Raw genomic sequence first — 17,343 nt, forward strand, 5'->3', positions numbered from 1 at the left:
CATCTCTAGTGAAATGTTTCGTCTTTTAAATATAGAAGGAAACATTAGTATGTTATGTTTGGAGGGTATCAATGCACAATTGGGGTTATTGAGAAGGAAAGACTGTAAATACTGAAAAAAACTTTTAAAATCCTTAAATAATTACTAACATCATTCCCAAAAGCGAATCACAATACTTTGTCACTCCCACGCTAATTTGCAAATATATAGCTCAAAATTATATATTTTCCGTAGATTTAACGACAAAGAAGCAACGTCAATGAAATTAAGAAGCAGAAAAATGCATGGTATATATATTTGCTCATTAGGGCAAATGGGGGGGGGGGGTAAAGTGAAGCGATTTTAGGAATGATATAAGTATTACAGGATTTTCTTCAGTTGCTTCCAAAATTTTATACTGTTTCCTTATCAATAGCCCCAATTGTAGATTGATACCTTTTGGAGAATTTACGAGCTGTTCGACTCGTGCCCTAGGATCCAGGTGGTTTATTTTGGTCTTGGTATGCTTTCACGTCTTTTATATGAGTGTTATTCTAGAAAAAATTCAGACAATACCTATATAAGGTTCCATATAAATTATAGAGATGTAATATTTTATTAAAGGTGCCATATGGAAGTTAGGAAACCAGGCATCATTCCTTGAGGTGCGTCTTTTTAGAAGTGAGGTGCTATGTTCTCTCTTTTGGGAGAAAAACGTACACCTAAAAACTCCTCTAAAATGTTTTTTTTGTATATTCGGTATTTTTACATTAATAAGTGTTTTGTCACTTTTTGTTGTTGTAATGGGTATGTTCCAGAACTCAATCATTGTCGACGTTATTACATTCAGGCTAGAATGAAAGATAACAACGAATTTAGCCCCTAAATTGCTAGTTACACACTAAAAGGGCTAACACTGTAGTCTGTTCTGTTCATGCAATAATGCAAATTAATTGTATTTTTATTTGTAGCTATTGATATGTTCCAGAACTCATTCGTCGGTAATGTTATTAAAACCAGGCTAGAATGGAGTATAATAACAAATTTAGCCCCTAAATTCTTAGTTGCACATAAAAAGAACTAGCATTGTGCTCTGTTCTGTATACCACTACTGCTATTACTGCTAACAACTCACCGCAGCACCAAGCCGCCTGAGGCCAACACAGCTAAGCACACTCCTCCTCCATCCCAATCTATTCAAAGCCTCCCTTTTTACACCCTCTCCCGAAGTTCCCAATTCCATTAAATCTTTCTTTATGACGTCCTCCCACCCTAGACGAGGACGACCTGCTTTCCATTTAGCCCTAGACGGTTGGCCGAAAAGGACAATCTTCGGCAATATGTCATCCTTTTTCCGCACAACGTGCTCTAGCCACCTCAACCTTTCTTTCATTATAGCCCTAGAGAGCGGGATTGAACCACATTTTTCGTATAGCCTATTGTTTGAAATACGGTCAGTCAGCCGGGTACCCAGAACAATCCTTAAGCAATTTCTGCATAGAAAAATAGCTTATATTTTTTATCCGTTATTCTGAAAAAAAAAACAGTAAGTAAATAATTATCATTTATAATAGTTCAGTTCTGGAACATAATCATCATAAACAAAATATGCAGATAAAATTTTTTTATCTCAAACTTTTTCAATCCAGATTTCGACACTTGGATTGCCAAAAGAAATGGTATTTTGGCAAAATTTTTAATTGTCAAAATGTGATGTAATTAAAATTTTACCACATTAAAATTTTACCCAATAAGAATAATGAACTATTAAATCCTTTCAGTTGTTTTACTTTCATTTTGTAATCACATGGAAAGAGAAATAAATAAGGACAAAGACGTTACACAAATAAGGACGAGAATAAGCTACACTTTGAATTAGAAGTAGCAATACACTCAGATTAACTCGCAAGAAATATATTCATCTACGTGTTCCAAATTCGTTTTATTTTATTTTTTTTTCATTTTTTACAAAATGACAGCCAGAACAACGACGATCTTGCTCAGAAGAAAGATTTTCAATCCCTAGATCCAAACAATGGTCCAATCAACAGCCGCAAAGCGAAAACTGCCACATCCAATGCCGTAATGAAATCCAGTTTGTTTGGATAAGTTTGACAATTAATTTGCCATTTTGATAATCTGGTTTGTGAAATTCACGCTTTGATTTTTTTTTTTTTTCACACTAAAGAATTTGGGGGGGGGGGGGTAAACTAAATTATTATTGTTCGCTAAAATCCGTCAGTATTGAGAAAGGACGGTATTGAGTCCTTTAAATTACCCTCCATGTGTTCTTGCTATATTTGTGTCTGTAATCAGTAGGCAGGAGCGTCCCGGGGCTTATTTCATTCGAGGGGGGGGGGGCTGTCTTCGCAAATTTTACTGAATCATTACCTGATTTATGCCGAATTTTCTGCAGAAATCAAGAATTTTGCTAAATTTCCACCAAATGGCAAAAAAATTGGGGTTGGCGTTCCCCTCCCCCCCCCCCTCCCCTCGGGACGCCCCTGCTCATAAAGTACAGGATATAAATGAGCAAAATCGAAAACAGCGAAATATACCGAAGAAAACTCAAGTACAAGTATAGATTCCTAAGGACGTGCTTTGACAAGGCCGTAAAGCATATCAATTTCACAACACTTAGGTCTAAATAGTATTTATTTTAAAAAGACAACAAAACAAGAAAAGGTAAGACATTGACTATACAGGTTTAGTAACTGTATACGAAAGTTTGAAAAGATCATTCTGTATTTCCTTAAAGCATAAACTTTTTGTCGACACTTTTCTACTAGATTAAGAGGAAATAGAACATTTCTAACATTTCTAAGGATCGCTTTGTTTCATTCATAAAAACAACGTTGATGGCGAAAATAATCGTGGGCCAATTCTTTTTGGACTAAATAGACTAAAGTGTTTTTTTTTGTTTTTTTTTTTATCTGGACTGTGAAGTCAGATATTTTGACACTTCTGAAACAAGAATCAGAATTATTAGGAAAGCTATACCCAAAGGGAGGATAAGCGAGACCAAAGCCATATCCAGAGGGGCTAGGGGTTTTGAACCCCCACCCCTGAAATTTTTGTCCGATTAAAAACGTAACAAAAGTGCATATAAACAAATTTTTGATGCGTTTAAAGTTTTTTTCGTGTCAAACCCCTCGAACAAATATCCCCTCCAGAACAAAATCCTGGATATGGCCCTAAGCAGGGCAATGTAGATCAGAAGAATCAACGTGTTATTGAACATAAATTACTCTGCTAATCTTCCTTTCAGAACATTTTAAAGAAAAAATTTTGTCAATTATCTCAGAATCCTGAAGATGTCTAATGCGACCTTTAGGCGTGACAGCGACAGTATCTTGACCTGGGTTACGAACCAAAGTTGGGACTGTATTTTAGCAGAATCGATATAATAGGACACAACTTACTATTAACAAGATTTTGAATCCTAGATTAATTTAAATCCCAGCTTTTTTTTCGAGGATATAAATTTGCTAATTGCGGATACCTTGATATTTACAAATGTAATTAATCAAGTAGGAGCATTTGTCAATAAGGCCATAATTCAGAGGAAAAAACCCATTTGGGCTTTTTTCTAGAATTTTCATTTTCTGATTCAGTATTTTTGTTATAGCTCTTTGATCTTGAATATATTTATCTATTAATCTTTAGAAATAGTTAGTTTTTAATAGTATTGTTATTTGCTTTCCCTACGGCCAAAAGCTACTGCTTCTTCAACACACTTAATTTGGCTTTTTCTGATCAAGTGACTTTCTTACTCTTAGCCTTAGCATGTGTTGACCTGGGCCACGAACTAAAGCTGGGACGGTATCTAAATTAGGGGGATTTGATGGGTCTGGTACACTAAACTCGAAAATTTGCATAAGAGAAGTAATAAATAGAAATAGTTGCATTCTTGCAAGGCTTTCTCCAAGACAGACTCTCTTTCCTGTCGAAAAGGGAATGCTGGAGTCCTTCCGCTTCGAGTCTAAAAAGTGCTCGGGACAAAATTCATTCGGACGCTCCCATAATTTGGGATCTCTATGCACTCTGTTCAAGTTGGCTAATATTATAGTATCTTTTGGGATATCATATCCTCTGAATTTGGTATTTTTCATTGCTCTGTGTGGCAAGGAAAAGGGGAGGAGCGTGATAAAGCGCATGGAATCTTGAATAGCAGCCTCGGTATAAACAAGTTTCTGTCTATCAGCAATTGATGGCATGCTATCCGGGATGTGAGTATCTATCTCTTGGTGGATTTTCTTTTGAATATCAGGATATAGCGCCATCAGCAGAAAGAACCAAGTCATTGTAGTAGAAGTTGTTTCTGCACCAGCAACAAATAGATCAAGCAGAACCAGTTTTAATTGTATAAGCCCTTCTTCCCCGTAAAAGTGAGAATCTTCACCCTGTTCAGCTGCATGTTGAAGAAAGGTATTAATAAAATCATGAGTATCATCATTGGTTTCTTTATGTTGAATGATCATTTTCAGAAAATCGTTTTTAACATTTTCATGAAATTCGATTCTATGATCTAAATCTCGTTGTAGTGGTGGCCAGAGGATACGGAGCGAAGGTAAGAAGTTACGAGCATTTGCAAAACTTGATGACTGAACAAGTTGTGCAATAACCCTAGTTCTTTCTTTTATTAAAGGGTCATCGATGTCATAGCGCTTTCCAGCTGTTATCATCCAGAGTGCATTAACTACTGAAATACTGAATCGATTGTGCAGTAAGAGTTCTTCACCATCATTCTTTGTCAAACCCTCGATTAGCTGCGATATTTCATCTTTGACTATATTTTCTAAGGAAGTTCTTCCTAGACCAAAGTCTCGGAGTGTGCGCAGTGTAAACCGTCGCATTTCTCTCCAGCCAGTGCCATCAGCAAAAAGTATCCCATGATTACCTTCATTTCTTATTCTTTGAAAGTGGAATTGCGGACGTCCACTGAAAACGTCTTCCTAAAATTAGAATGGCAGATACAGCTTTTAAGCAAAGAGAGGACTGAATTTGCGATTTTATTCTTTTTTGAATCTTGTGAAACATATATCCTGGTCTAATAAATGAAGAAAAAGCAAGTCTAAAAAAACTAACTTAGCTTCTGAAGAAAAAATTTTATCGCATCCGTTTGGAACCAATGACAACCAGTTTCATTTTAAAAGTGTCATTCCCTCTGACCCAAGACAAGCAAGTGATCTAATACCTATTACGGTGAGAATCCCATATAGTTTATATTTACGTAGTATTGTCATACAGTTTTGTCTTTTGCTGACCACAATGAATATTCTATTGAACGTAGATGGCAGTAAGGCTAAAGGCCGTATACAATTGTATATAGACCTATATAGCTGAATTCTACTAGTACAGAGGATGGAATAAAAAGCTTGTTTTCATGGAAGGCTTTTTCTATAGCAGGAAGTCTTTTTTGAGAATTTTTCCCAAAAGATGAAAAATTGCTCCCGAATATAACAAAATACTTCCCTTTATTTTACATTTTTCAGTCTTCTAAAAAGGATCTGAGGCTACCGTCTCATTCCCCTTGAGCTGCTTAAAAGCAGTTTAAGCTTGAAAAGGGGGGGGGGTACAACCAAAGAATAGAGGTGGGAGGCGGTGGAGGTGGATATAATTAAACTGAAAGTGAACATAAAAGTAAACTAGAGTTTCTCTGAAAAGAATAAAATAATAATTTTATTGTTATTGGACCTAGTCGAGAACGGGAATCTTACACCACAATTACCTTCTTTCTAACCTGGTATTCTTTGTTAATTGTTCTTTTGTTTATGTTACGTTGAAGTTCAATTTTTGTCATCTGCTTTTCTCTCTCTCGTGAGTATATATTTGTATATCCAGCAAGCTATTGCTTTATTTCAAACGGTCCAGGATCCCCATGAGGACCAGTGTTGTTAAAAAAAAGAAATAATAAAATTTTAAAAATGAAAAGAATTCATTTTTGTTCTGAATGCCATTTTTGTAGCATTTCAAAATCAGAATCTTCACCTCTCTTTAATTTTAGTGAAATGGTGACTAAAAACACTAATGGTAGGTAAAATATATTTGAAGGTTTATTGTGTCGTCTCTGTATTTTATTAAATAAATATAGATTTTTTTTTCAAATGAAAGTAAGGAGCAACATTGAAACTTAAAACGGACCAAAATTATTCCATATATCAGGGAGGGGTACCTCTTCCTCATCTCACTCTCTCTCTCTCTCTCTCTCTCTCTCTCTCTCTCTCTCTCTCTCTCTCTCTCTCTCTCTCTCTCTCTCTCTCTCTCTCTCTCTCTCTCTCTCTCTCTCTCTCTCTCTCTCTCTCTCTCTCTCTCTCTCTCTCTCTCTCTTTACGCTCAAGTTTGACTCCGTCCTCACGTTCTTTAAGAACGACCCCTGAAACATAAAGGCTTTTGATTGAATAAAAATCATTTTTAAAGAACTTTGATACTTCAGCGTAACGAGCAAGGGATGAGTACGGAATGTCCCCCCCATTGTATGCTACACTTAGACTCTTACTACTCCTTATTTTCAGCAGAAAAAAACCTGTTTTTTTGTTTAATGTACGATCTTCTTTCAAAGCATGCCGGGGAATCCACCTTTCTTGCTGGAAACTTCTCCAGAAAATTTCCCTCAGACAATTCACCCTCAAACATTCTCTTTACTTTCGGTCAAAAAAGGTTATTTAATTTCTGATCGTTTTTTTTTCAAATTTTGCTGAAAATTCCTCTCCTCCATGGAAAATTTTTCCTGTAAAATCCCCTTTAGTTAGAGTAATTTCTAATATTGTGGATGAATCGACAGCATTTAGGAACACTCTATTCCAACAATCAACCCTTATCGTGTAGCTTGGGTGTTATCATTTATAAATTATGGTTGAGATTCAAATAAAGAAGTCAACTCACCTTGAAAGCTTCTCGTATTGTCTCCAGGGAATTAAGAACTATGACATCAAAAGCTCCAAATTGGATGCTAAAAATATCCCCATATGTGTTTACATAGTCGTCAAATTTTGCTAGTAAATTTTTTGAAACGAACGGTAAACTGCCAAAAAACGGTATCCCAATTGGTCCTAAAAGAGGAAAATCTTTACCAAATACATAATTTTCCATTTTTGACAAGTTTGGCTACACAATGTGAAGTCATTTTTGACAAGTATTAACCATTAGTATTCGTCAAATTTTTGTTACAAAGATTTTTGAAACAAAGACTAAAGTCAGAGATAACGCTCTAGCGTTGCCTATACTAAAGAGCCATTAGGCTTTAGTGCATTGTTTTTTTTTTCCTAGAGCCACTTCAAATGGTGGGGATGGTCTTAAAAACCGGAGGAGACTCACTCCATTGGAAATTGAAAACCCTAGTGTCTTTTCTAAGAGTTAATAATGATTAATGGTGATTATCCCCCTCCCACACCCTTTTAGTTGTCCTACATTCAAAGACATCTAACCAAATATTTGAAATCGACATTTTGTTCGAAACAGGATGAAGATAAGATACCTCTGCCAGCGGGGGATTACATACCCCCCCCCAAAGCCCCTGGGGCAGCGGTTATAAGTCACGCAAGTTACCTATTGTTTACATACCAAGTTTGTTATTGGAAAAGTGGGCATGTTTGATTGTGGGTGTCAGATAAGACTTAGTGGATTAAACTGAAACTTTCAAGAAGTTGGAGATTCAAGCGGAACAGCCCTTGCTGGAGCAAAATCTGTAAGTTATGCAAGTTGGCCATAGCTTACGTATACTGTTTGTTATTAGCAAAAGGGGGCATGCTTGATCCTGGATCTCCAAAATGACTTGGGGTATTAAAATGAAATTTTCAGGAAATGTTGAGGGAGATGTCAAACAAAATCAGAAGAGACTATTTACATGCGGGTTGTCAAAAGTGCACATCAGCAATATCTAAGGAATGTCTATAGGTATTAATTTGAAACTTTCAGGGCATATTGAGGGGATGTTAAAGAGAAAGATCAGAGGACAGCCAGCCTTCTTGCTCTTTTTATATCCCCCCCTTCAGCAGTGTTTGAAATTTGAAAAGGTCATTCTGGTCAAAATAGTCAGAAGGTATAACAACTATGCCTCCGGAGAAGACATGTCCCCACATCCCTCTGGGCAAGGATTGCAAGGAATGATACATCCATCCAGGATATATCATTGGGAAAGAGGGTAATTTTTATCTTGGGTCTGACCCGACATGGGTTATTAAGCTGAAATTTTGTGGAACATTGAGGAGCATGTTGAACTAAACCAAAAGACACTATTTACATCTAGATTATTAAAAAGATATATCTGCAATATCTTAGGGACAGCTGAGGGTATTAAGTTGAAACACTGCTACTGTTACTGTGGGCGCAACTATGACTACTCATGACTGCGATTAATTGCAAGCGCAACCATTACTACTTGCGACTGCGACTAAGGCTACTTATGACTCTAATTACTTGCAACTGAGACTAATTGCGACTCCAACTACGACAACTTACGACTACAATTACAAGTATTCAAGACTTTGACTACAGCTAATTATGACGCAACTATGTCTACTGGTGACTACTTTCAGGAAATGTTGAAGGGGATATTAAACAAAATAAAAACACACTCTGTGCATTCTGGTTGTTAAGAGGGCGCATCATCAAAATCTCGGGAGTGTCTGAAGCTGAGCTGAACCTTTCAGAGCATGTTGAAAGGGATGTTGAAAAGTGATAGGAGAAAAGTGAATAGGGCTACCAGCCCCCTTGTTATTTTTAGATACCCCCTCCCCAACACTAGTCGAAATTGAAAAGAAACATTTTGTTCGTAATAATCGGAAGGTTTAATAACTATGCCTCCCAGCAATGGGAGTGGGGGAATGTTTGATCCTAGGTACGTCCAATAAGGCTAACTGTGTTAAGGTAAAAATTTAAGGAATGTTGAAGGGGACGCTGAACTAAATCGAAAGATACTCTGCCCATCTAGACTATCAAAAGAGCACATCTGAGATATCTTAGAAACGGATAAGGGTATTAACTTAAAACTGTCAGGGCCACTATTACTACTGCAGCTGTAAATAGTTGTGACTGTGACTGTGACTACTTGTGACTACGACTGCTTCTGCTCGCAACCACTTTCAGGAAACATTGCGCAAAATCAAAACAGATTATTGTATGCTGGTTGTCAAAAGAGCGCATTTGCGAACAGTTCGTGGTAACGAACTGTAACTAAGGAGTGACACGGCTCAATAGTAACCGATACTTTAAAAAACGGAATTTTGATGTAAATAGATATATCAAAGAATTGGCTTATTATGCTGATTCCAAATATATAAGATTTATTAAGCTTACTCTTACCAATAAGAGGCTACGAACCTCAGAAATTTGCCTGATTTTCGAAAAAGGAGGTAAACACGCTCTAAGAGCCCAAGAAACTTAATCAAAATCATACAATTAAATTCTGTGCACCAGAGAACCCTACTGTAGAGGTATTAAGCTTCTATCTGAAAAACACAAGAGTGGTTTAATTAGAATAGGAAGCTTTTTTGAAGTGCTAAAAAAATTAGCGTGAAGAGCAAGGTGCTAAAAAAAAATTAGCGTTAAGAGCAAGGTATTGAGTTGGGGGGGGCGCAACCCCTTCAGATACAAAATAATTTCTGTTCGTTTTGATTTTGAATATTGCTCTTTATTTTTAGTTGAAAAAAACATGTTTTTTTATTTAATCTCAGCAAAGACTGATGGTATCACGTGCAAACTTTCAGGATATATTGAGGGAATGCTTAAAAGTGCTTGGAGGGCAAATACCTCCTTCGTCCTTTTAAGATCACCCTCTCCCCCAACTTTTGTTAAGATCATGAAATTATCTCTTTGTTCATAATAGTCAAAAGGTCTAATATCCATGCTACTGGGACTAATTACAACCTAATGTTCAAACTGTAAAATTAAATTGTAAAAGTCAGACTTAAACTGAAATAAATTACTATAAACAGAAGTTTGGCTACAGCCCTCTTCGCCTACTCTAAAGATTCTGAAGCGTGTTGTATCATTTGAGCTTTACTGAAAATAAAGTATATTATAAGCACCTTTTTTTATAATATTGAAAAATGAAAAAATAGTTGAATAAAATCTTGAATTACTGATACATCCATTATTTATTATCAGTATACATTAAGTTTTCAGTGCATTTTTATTAGTTCTTTTAAGTCATTTTGATTTTTATAGGGATTTACGTTTTATTTTTGGTAGAGTTTTTGATAAATTAAAGCACATTGTTTAAAATACATATACTTTTGAATAAAACACAAATGACGCAATAGGCTTTTGAACTTTTACGGTTACGGAAAGGAGGAGAGGGCGGAAGGTAAACTTTTGTTTCTAGTAATTATTGTTCATTTTAAATTTGACTTGAGTATTTAATTTATTTCTTACTTGTTATAAGATTTATTTATTCATCTGTAATATAGACTAATATAGATTTTTTTTTTTTATCAGTATCTGTTATCTTTATGTTTGATTTTTGGTATGAATATTTATTTTAATTCATGTTTGTTTTTGGTTTCATTTATTCTTTGATAGTAATTTCTGATCGTTTCAATTTGGTTCTTTATAATATTCGCTTCCGCTCAGTTTTTTATCTATAGACAAATTATGAAAAAATTATATTATTTAATTTTATGTATAATTATAAAGTCAGTTTTGACCTGATTTTTCTTAGTAAAAAAATACCTAATAGTGAGGATATCATATTTGGGACCAAAATGTAACCATAATAATGTAGCCATAATAATAAGCAGGTAAGAATGTAGCTAAGAAAGTCGGTGGCAGCACAAGAGGGTCGGTTTGACTAAGAAAGTCAGAAAAGGTCTATGAAAGTCGGGAATAGCCTGAGCAAAAACTGAGGGAGCTAAAAAAAATAGCAATAGAAAAAATAGTATAGCATAGCAAAAATAGCATAGCTCAAACATGTCGAAAAGCAGTAAAGAAAGTCTTGAGGGACTAAAAAGAGGCTGGAGAAGAGAAAGAACGCAGGAAAAGGACTATAAACGTCAGATTAAGCTAGGAGAACTTGGAGGAGACCAAAAACGTCGAAAATTGACAATACCAAGTTGTAAGGCGGTAAAGAAAGCTTGATGGAAATAACAGAGGCTGGAGGAGACCGAGAACATTGTAAGACTTAGAATAGCCCAAGGAAAGTTGGAAGCAAATGAAAAACAAACGTCACTAAGGGTAAGAGCAAATCGAACACCAGCAAAGGAAGTCAGAAGCCATTAAAGGGAGTTGGGTTGGACTAAAGGAGAGTTGAGAAGACCTAGAGCGTCGGAAGAGGACTATGAAAGTTTGAATAGCCTAAAAGCAGCTGGAGGAGACCAAGAATGCTGTAAAAGGGCCAGAGCAAGTCGGAAGGCAGTAAAGAAAGCTGGAAGACAGTAAAAGGAGTTGGGAGGCAGCAAAGAAAATTTGCATGGAACTAAAGAAGGCTGGAGGAGATTGAGAACACTGGAAAACGATTATAAAACTTAGAATAACCTAAGAGACATTGGAAGCAAACAGAAAAAGAAATGTCACTAAGGGTATGAGCAAGTCGAGCGCCAGCAAAGGAAGTCAGAAGCCAGCAAAGAAAGTCAGAAGCCAATAAAGGAAGCTGGGTGGGACTAAAGAAGAGTGGAGAAAACCTAGAACATCAGAAGAGAAATATGGAAGTTAGAACAGCCTAAAAGCAGCTGGAGGCACGGGCGTAGGGAGGGGGGAAGGGGGGGCAGCTGCCCCCCTAGACCTTCAAATTTACATTAGATATGGCTGAAAAAGCAGATGGTTTGGAAAACGCAGTTGTTAAAACTCCATCACACTATCGACTGCCCCCACCCCTAGACAATATGCTGCCTAATGCTGCCTACGCCCATGGCTGGAGGAGACCCAGAACGCTGGAAAAGGGCCAGAGCAAGTCCAGCGGCAGTAAAGGAAGTTGGAAGGCAGTAACGGAAGTTGAGAGGCAGCAAAGGAAGTTGGGAGGCAGTAAGGATATTCGGATGGAACTCAAGGGGCAGGATTAGACCCAAAAAGTCAGAAAAGGACTATGAAAGTCGGAATAGCCTGAGAGAAGCTGGAGGAAACCAAAAACATTGGAAAAGGACTAGACTGAGTCGTAAGGCAGCAAAGGAAGTTGGAAGGCAGTAAAGAAATTCGGATGGAACTCAAGGATATGGATTAGACCAAGAAAGTCAGAAAAGGACTATGAAAGTCGCAAAGGCATTAACAAAAATTGAAGGAAAGGGAAGTTGGAAGGAAATAAAAAAGGGTCAGAAACTATAAGAGCAAATTGGAGCCCAGCAAAGAAAATCAGAACCTACTCAACACTAAACAAGAGTAAAGGAGACCAAAAGCGTCGGAAAAGAACTACAAAAGACGAAATAGCCTAAGTGAAAATGGAGGGAACTAAAAAAGTCAGAAAGGCCTAGAGTAGGTCAAAAGGGAGTGAATAATATTGGGTGTGAATAAAAGAGTCTTGAGGAGACAAAGAACGTTGAATTTTAACAGTTTCATTCTTGACACTGTTGTGCATTACTCTCTCCTCTCCCGCACTAAAATCCTCTTCCAGTCTCATTCACTCCTAAAAATGTTGGACATCGTTTTGTTACAGCGGATTGTCAATGGACAATGGTAAAGGTTTCAGTTCTCTCTATTTATTTATTAAGGTTTTATTTATTAAAGTTATTAAAATTGAGCCGCAAGGCTCAATTTTAGGCCCACTGTTATTCCTGGTTCTTGTGAATGACCTAAGTCGCGTTCTGAACCCTGATTCCAGGACTTCACGGTGCTGCAAATTATGTTGCAACCTAGAAATATCGAGCAACAATGACGAATCGGATGAACTTTTAGCGTTCGCGGATGACACTACAATTGCCTCCTGTGACACCGACTTGTCAGCGCTACAGAATAAACTTGAGGTCATCTTAGAAGAAACTTACATTTGGATGGATGCCAATCGATTCGTAATAAACGTTGACAAATCTTGAGTTCTCTTCTTCTCAAGGATTGGAACTCTTCGCCCAGAAGCATCGGGGATAATGACTTCGCGAGGAATGATCAGACGACCAAAAACTGTAAATATCAGGTACCTAGGCGTGCTTCTTGACGAAAACCTATCCTTCGTATATTAAATCCGCGCTGTGGAGCTGAAGCTCTCCTGTAATCTTGAGATTATCAGGAAATTGAAACACCCTTTCTCTCAAAAAACCCTTCGTCTACTTTATAATGGACTTACCAAGCATCATCTGAAGTATTGTGCGTCAATTCGGCAGTCAAAATTTACATCCCACCTGAAAAGGCTTGATTCAATCCACAAACGTGTCCTGATGGTAATCGGAAATATGGACGATTTCCTTTCCCGTGAATCACTTTATCATTTATCATGCTTAGTTATCGTCTAGTCCAGTTGGTATCGGAACAACATCCTAGGAACACGAGATCTGCCTCAAACCTTTTGATGAGACGAATACCTACAGTACGGTCGGATTTTGCACCGGAAGTGGCGTGCGCGAAAGTGTGGAACGTGCTTCCACAAGAGCTGAGATGTAAGAGCTCCCTTGGGTCTTTTAAAAATAATTTGAAAAAATATCTTATTGAATTTCAAAAAATAGAGTTAATTAATAATTGAGATTTTTTTTTTTTTGTTTAAAAAATTATTATCATTATTATATCGGTTTATTTTTTGTTTTTTATTCATTTATTATTATTTTGTAAGGTTAAGGTGGCTATGCTTTCGGGGAGGAAGGGGGGAATCTCTTAGATAATGAATTGCATGAATGAGGGATGGGGTTGTGTTGAAGAGTAAAGCGAGAGTCGTAAAGCGTATTAGGAGGAATCGTTATTCTTTTAAGGGACTCAACGTGTGTTTTTTGCATAGAGAAGTTTATTTATGTTTATTTATTTCTATTTACTTTAATAAAACCCGATTGAATTGAATTGAAAATTGACAAACACAGAGTTTAGTCGCGATTTGGTATCTTTTCATTCTTTTTGCTTGCTTATTATGGTGGCCAGCGTTTACCCCCATGGAAAATACCTCCCCCCCGGGATATACCCCCCCCCTCCCCCGCGAAAAATACTCCACCTCAGAAAATACTCCCAAGAAAAAAAATAGGGTGACTTTGGGGGAGAATAAGCGTGGGAGGGGGGTTAGCTGCTCTCCAATATTTCTGGTCACTTAAAAAGGGCACTAGAGCATTTGATTTCCGATTAAAGGCGCCCTCTCCCATCTTTTACGATCACTGGTTTGATACGATCACCCCTGGGAAAAACAAAACAATAAAAAACAACAAATAACACGCATCCGGGATCTTTCTTCTGGCAAAAATGCAAAATTCCACATTTTTGTACATAGAGCTTGAAACCTCTGCAGTAGGGTTCTCTGGTATGTTTAATCTGATGGAGTGATTTTCATTAAGATCACTTGATATTTTGGGGGTGTTTCTGTAGTTTATCAAAAATTGGGCAAATTTACTCAGGCTCGTAACTTTTGATGGGTACCATTAAATTTGATGAATTATATATATTTTTAATAAGCATCAAAATTTGATTCTTTTGATGTATCTATTGTTATCAATACTCTGTTTCATAGAGTTTCGGTTACTATTGAGCCGCATTGCTCCTTACTTACAGCTTGTTACCACGAACTGTTTAATGAAGGTTGAGTTAAACGGGTGTCAAATTAAACGAGGAATCAGTTGAGCAAGGGTTCAGTTAAACGGGCTTGAGTTCAGTGGGGTTTGAGTTAAACGAGTGTTCAGTTGAAGGAGGATTCAGTTGATCGAGGGTTCAGTCAAATGGAGTTGAGTCCAATGGGAGAATTAAGTTGCACAGGAGTTGAGGTGAATGGGGTTGAGTTGAATGTGGGTTGAGTTAAACTAGGACTGAATTGCGAGGAGGTTGAGTTATACGGGGTCTGAGATGAACTGTGGCTCAGTTGAACGAGAGTTACGTTAAATGGGGTCTGTTGCTCAGAGTTCAGTTAAACGGGAGTTCGGTTACACGTACACCGCGACAAACAATTTCACAAACCATTGGCTACCAGCATTGGGCCAGCGTGTTTTTATCTCAGATATTAATATATTTTTATCTTTATAAAGTCCTTATACAATCATAAGGATGTGTAATTATTAAAACGTAATCATTTAGGAGCACCCCCTAGAGAAATCCAGAATGAAGATCACGAATCGAACTAGGTACAACATATCTATATATGTGAAAACGGGTATGAGGGGGTGGGTATTTGAAAGCACATTTGAATCCACTGCGCTTCTATTGTCCTAACCAAAGTATAAACACATACAACAAGTACTGACAAAACCTATCCTTTGCACACAAAAAAGTGACCCTTTGTCCGCGTCTCCGGAAGCGATTCCATACCTATGCGAACCTGGGGGACACTATCACAAGTTCCGTAGGTGATTATACTTGTTCCATAAAAGCTGTATTAAATATAATTTATTGGCTCGGAGCGATTAAGTAGTGCAACATTTCCGCTCTAGAGGCGCTGAGGTACGCGGGGTCACTTTTGGAGAGTTTTGTCAGTACTTGTTCAGTATGTGTTTATACTTTGGTCTTAACGAATCAGTATCTCAGTAGGCCTAAACTGGCATTATTAACTGTACTTCAGTTATGATTTTAGAAGGTTGTGAAAATATTTTTCATTTTATGCGGTTTGTGATTAACAAAAACATATACAAAACTTGTAGCTTATTTTACAGCCATGAATGTACAAGTAATACTTTGGATCTGGCACTAAAAACAACCAGTCAGAAATATTTTTCACCATAGTAGTCTCGATTAACTTTCCAACTCCAGCATTTTTTTTCTTTTTTTTCGCAATTATCGGTCTGGTAGCCATTCGCTATTCATAAATATCAGATGGAAAGCTAAGCCAGCTCGGGAATAACACCGGCATATCCTCGGGCAAAAAACTTTCCTATCATTTCAGTTTAAACTATTGTACCATACCACTTATAGCGGCGCCAATTCGCAAAAATGTAAGGGAGATGTATTCACCAGATCTTGGGAGTGGGCACATCATAAAAATCTAGAAGAGGGGTTAATGCCCCTACGCTTCCCGTAATTTGCACCGCTGTCAACTTAAGATTCCAACATGCTTTTTGCCTTGACTATGGTTCTAGAAAAATGTAGCATGTCAAATTTTCCATTAAAATATATAAACAAAGCATTGGTAACGGTGTATTTGTATTGTTTGGAAATCATACTACTGGGACAAGACGGATCATACAATAATGAGATGTAAATTTTTGGAGCTCTCGACCGTTTCGAATACAATGGCAAGTCATTGTCATTTATTCGTGGCAACCCTGTGCAGGAGCACACAGAGCGGCAGATTGCCCTCCAATCAGATTAAGCCAATAAAATAGCTTTGCATCTTTTATTCTCCTCCGTCGTTTCACGATCATCTAGTCTCAATTATGGGGATAAGGATGAAAAAAGAAAAAAAAATGGATGAGAGACTGGTCCCTCCCTACTAAGTCTTCGCCAGGGCTTAGATTCTGAGAGTACTCAATAAATGTTTAAACTTTCATGTCCATAATTAAATTTCTTAAAAATAAGGAACAAAGAAATGACAAGCCAAAATAAAGAAAATAAAACATGTCAATCACATATTTTGTTATAGAAACAGAAAATCTTTCATGGAAAAACTAAGGTTTTGGTATTCTCATTGAAGAAAAAACGAAAAAACTAACAAAATTGGCCCCCAGAATCTTGAAAAATAGATTTTGCCCCCTCCTGCGCTTTTGTGAATTAGCACCACTGACGTCGCGTCGGTAGACTATTTTAACAAAAACTAAGGTTTAAATATAACTTGGTCTATTTTGGATGGATCTTAGTCATTAATTCTAATCTTTTCGTGGAAATAGTGCCGCATTGAGATTAAGCTCAGGTTATAAAAAGAAAATAACAATAAAATTAGCTCACCAGGGGGATAATTAAACCTCTTTCTTTTCAAAAATATGAAAATAGCAAGAGCAAAAAACACAGTCCAAAGTAGGAACATGTTTCAAACTGCTACAGTTGCTTGACGACAAAGGTAAACCCATATAAAAATTTACGCCGTGGGATGGCTTTATTGGGACTCGTTTACATCTAGACGCCAAATCTTACCGGTTAATTATTCTAATTTGCTATGCGTTATCAGGATCCTCATCCTGATTCTCCACAAAGGAATCAATTCAATGATTGGAATCAGTTACATTGACAGGTAAGGCCATGCTACAAGTGGAATGGATGTAATTTCAAGGGGTTGCCTATTTTCACGAATGATGGATACCAGGAAGCACGTGGCAGAGCTGCATGGCGCTGACTGCTGGCATGATAGGATATAGCGTGGCGTAGCGATGTTTTGCAGAATATGATATGGCG

At 37.1% G+C, this 17,343-nt stretch overlaps 1 protein-coding gene across 1 annotated transcript; it reads right to left on the reverse strand.

Moving 5' to 3' along the window:
• Window positions 1-2,616: 2,616 nt before the first annotated feature.
• On the reverse strand, window positions 2,617-16,981 carry LOC148948889 (cytochrome P450 2J6-like). Its single transcript, XM_089094798.1, has 3 exons — window positions 16,900-16,981; window positions 6,865-7,031; window positions 2,617-4,934 (listed from the first exon to the last, which is right to left on the reverse strand). The coding sequence occupies exons 1-3, from the start codon at window positions 16,976-16,978 to the stop codon at window positions 3,717-3,719; spliced, it is 1,464 nt and encodes a 487-aa protein (XP_088950924.1). The 5' UTR covers window positions 16,979-16,981; the 3' UTR covers window positions 2,617-3,716.
• Window positions 16,982-17,343: the final 362 nt, after the last annotated feature.

The sequence above is a fragment of the Artemia sp. Qi Xiang Cuo genome, chromosome 9 (genome assembly GCF_049724085.1).
Source record: "Artemia sp. Qi Xiang Cuo chromosome 9, ASM4972408v1, whole genome shotgun sequence".
NCBI classification, from domain to species: domain Eukaryota; kingdom Metazoa; phylum Arthropoda; class Branchiopoda; order Anostraca; family Artemiidae; genus Artemia; species Artemia sp. Qi Xiang Cuo.

Bases quoted from the DNA above. Each gene is read 5' to 3' on its own strand.
- LOC148948889 (XM_089094798.1), bottom strand. From the start codon at position 16,978: ATGTTCCTACTTTGGACTGTGTTTTTTGCTCTTGCTATTTTCATATTT. The intron at 7,032-16,899 runs GTGAGCTAATTT...TTCCTCTTTTAG, and splicing joins GAGGTTTAATTATCCCCCTG to GACCAATTGGGATACCGTTT. The intron at 4,935-6,864 runs GTGAGTTGACTT...TTCTAATTTTAG, and splicing joins CAATACGAGAAGCTTTCAAG to GAAGACGTTTTCAGTGGACG.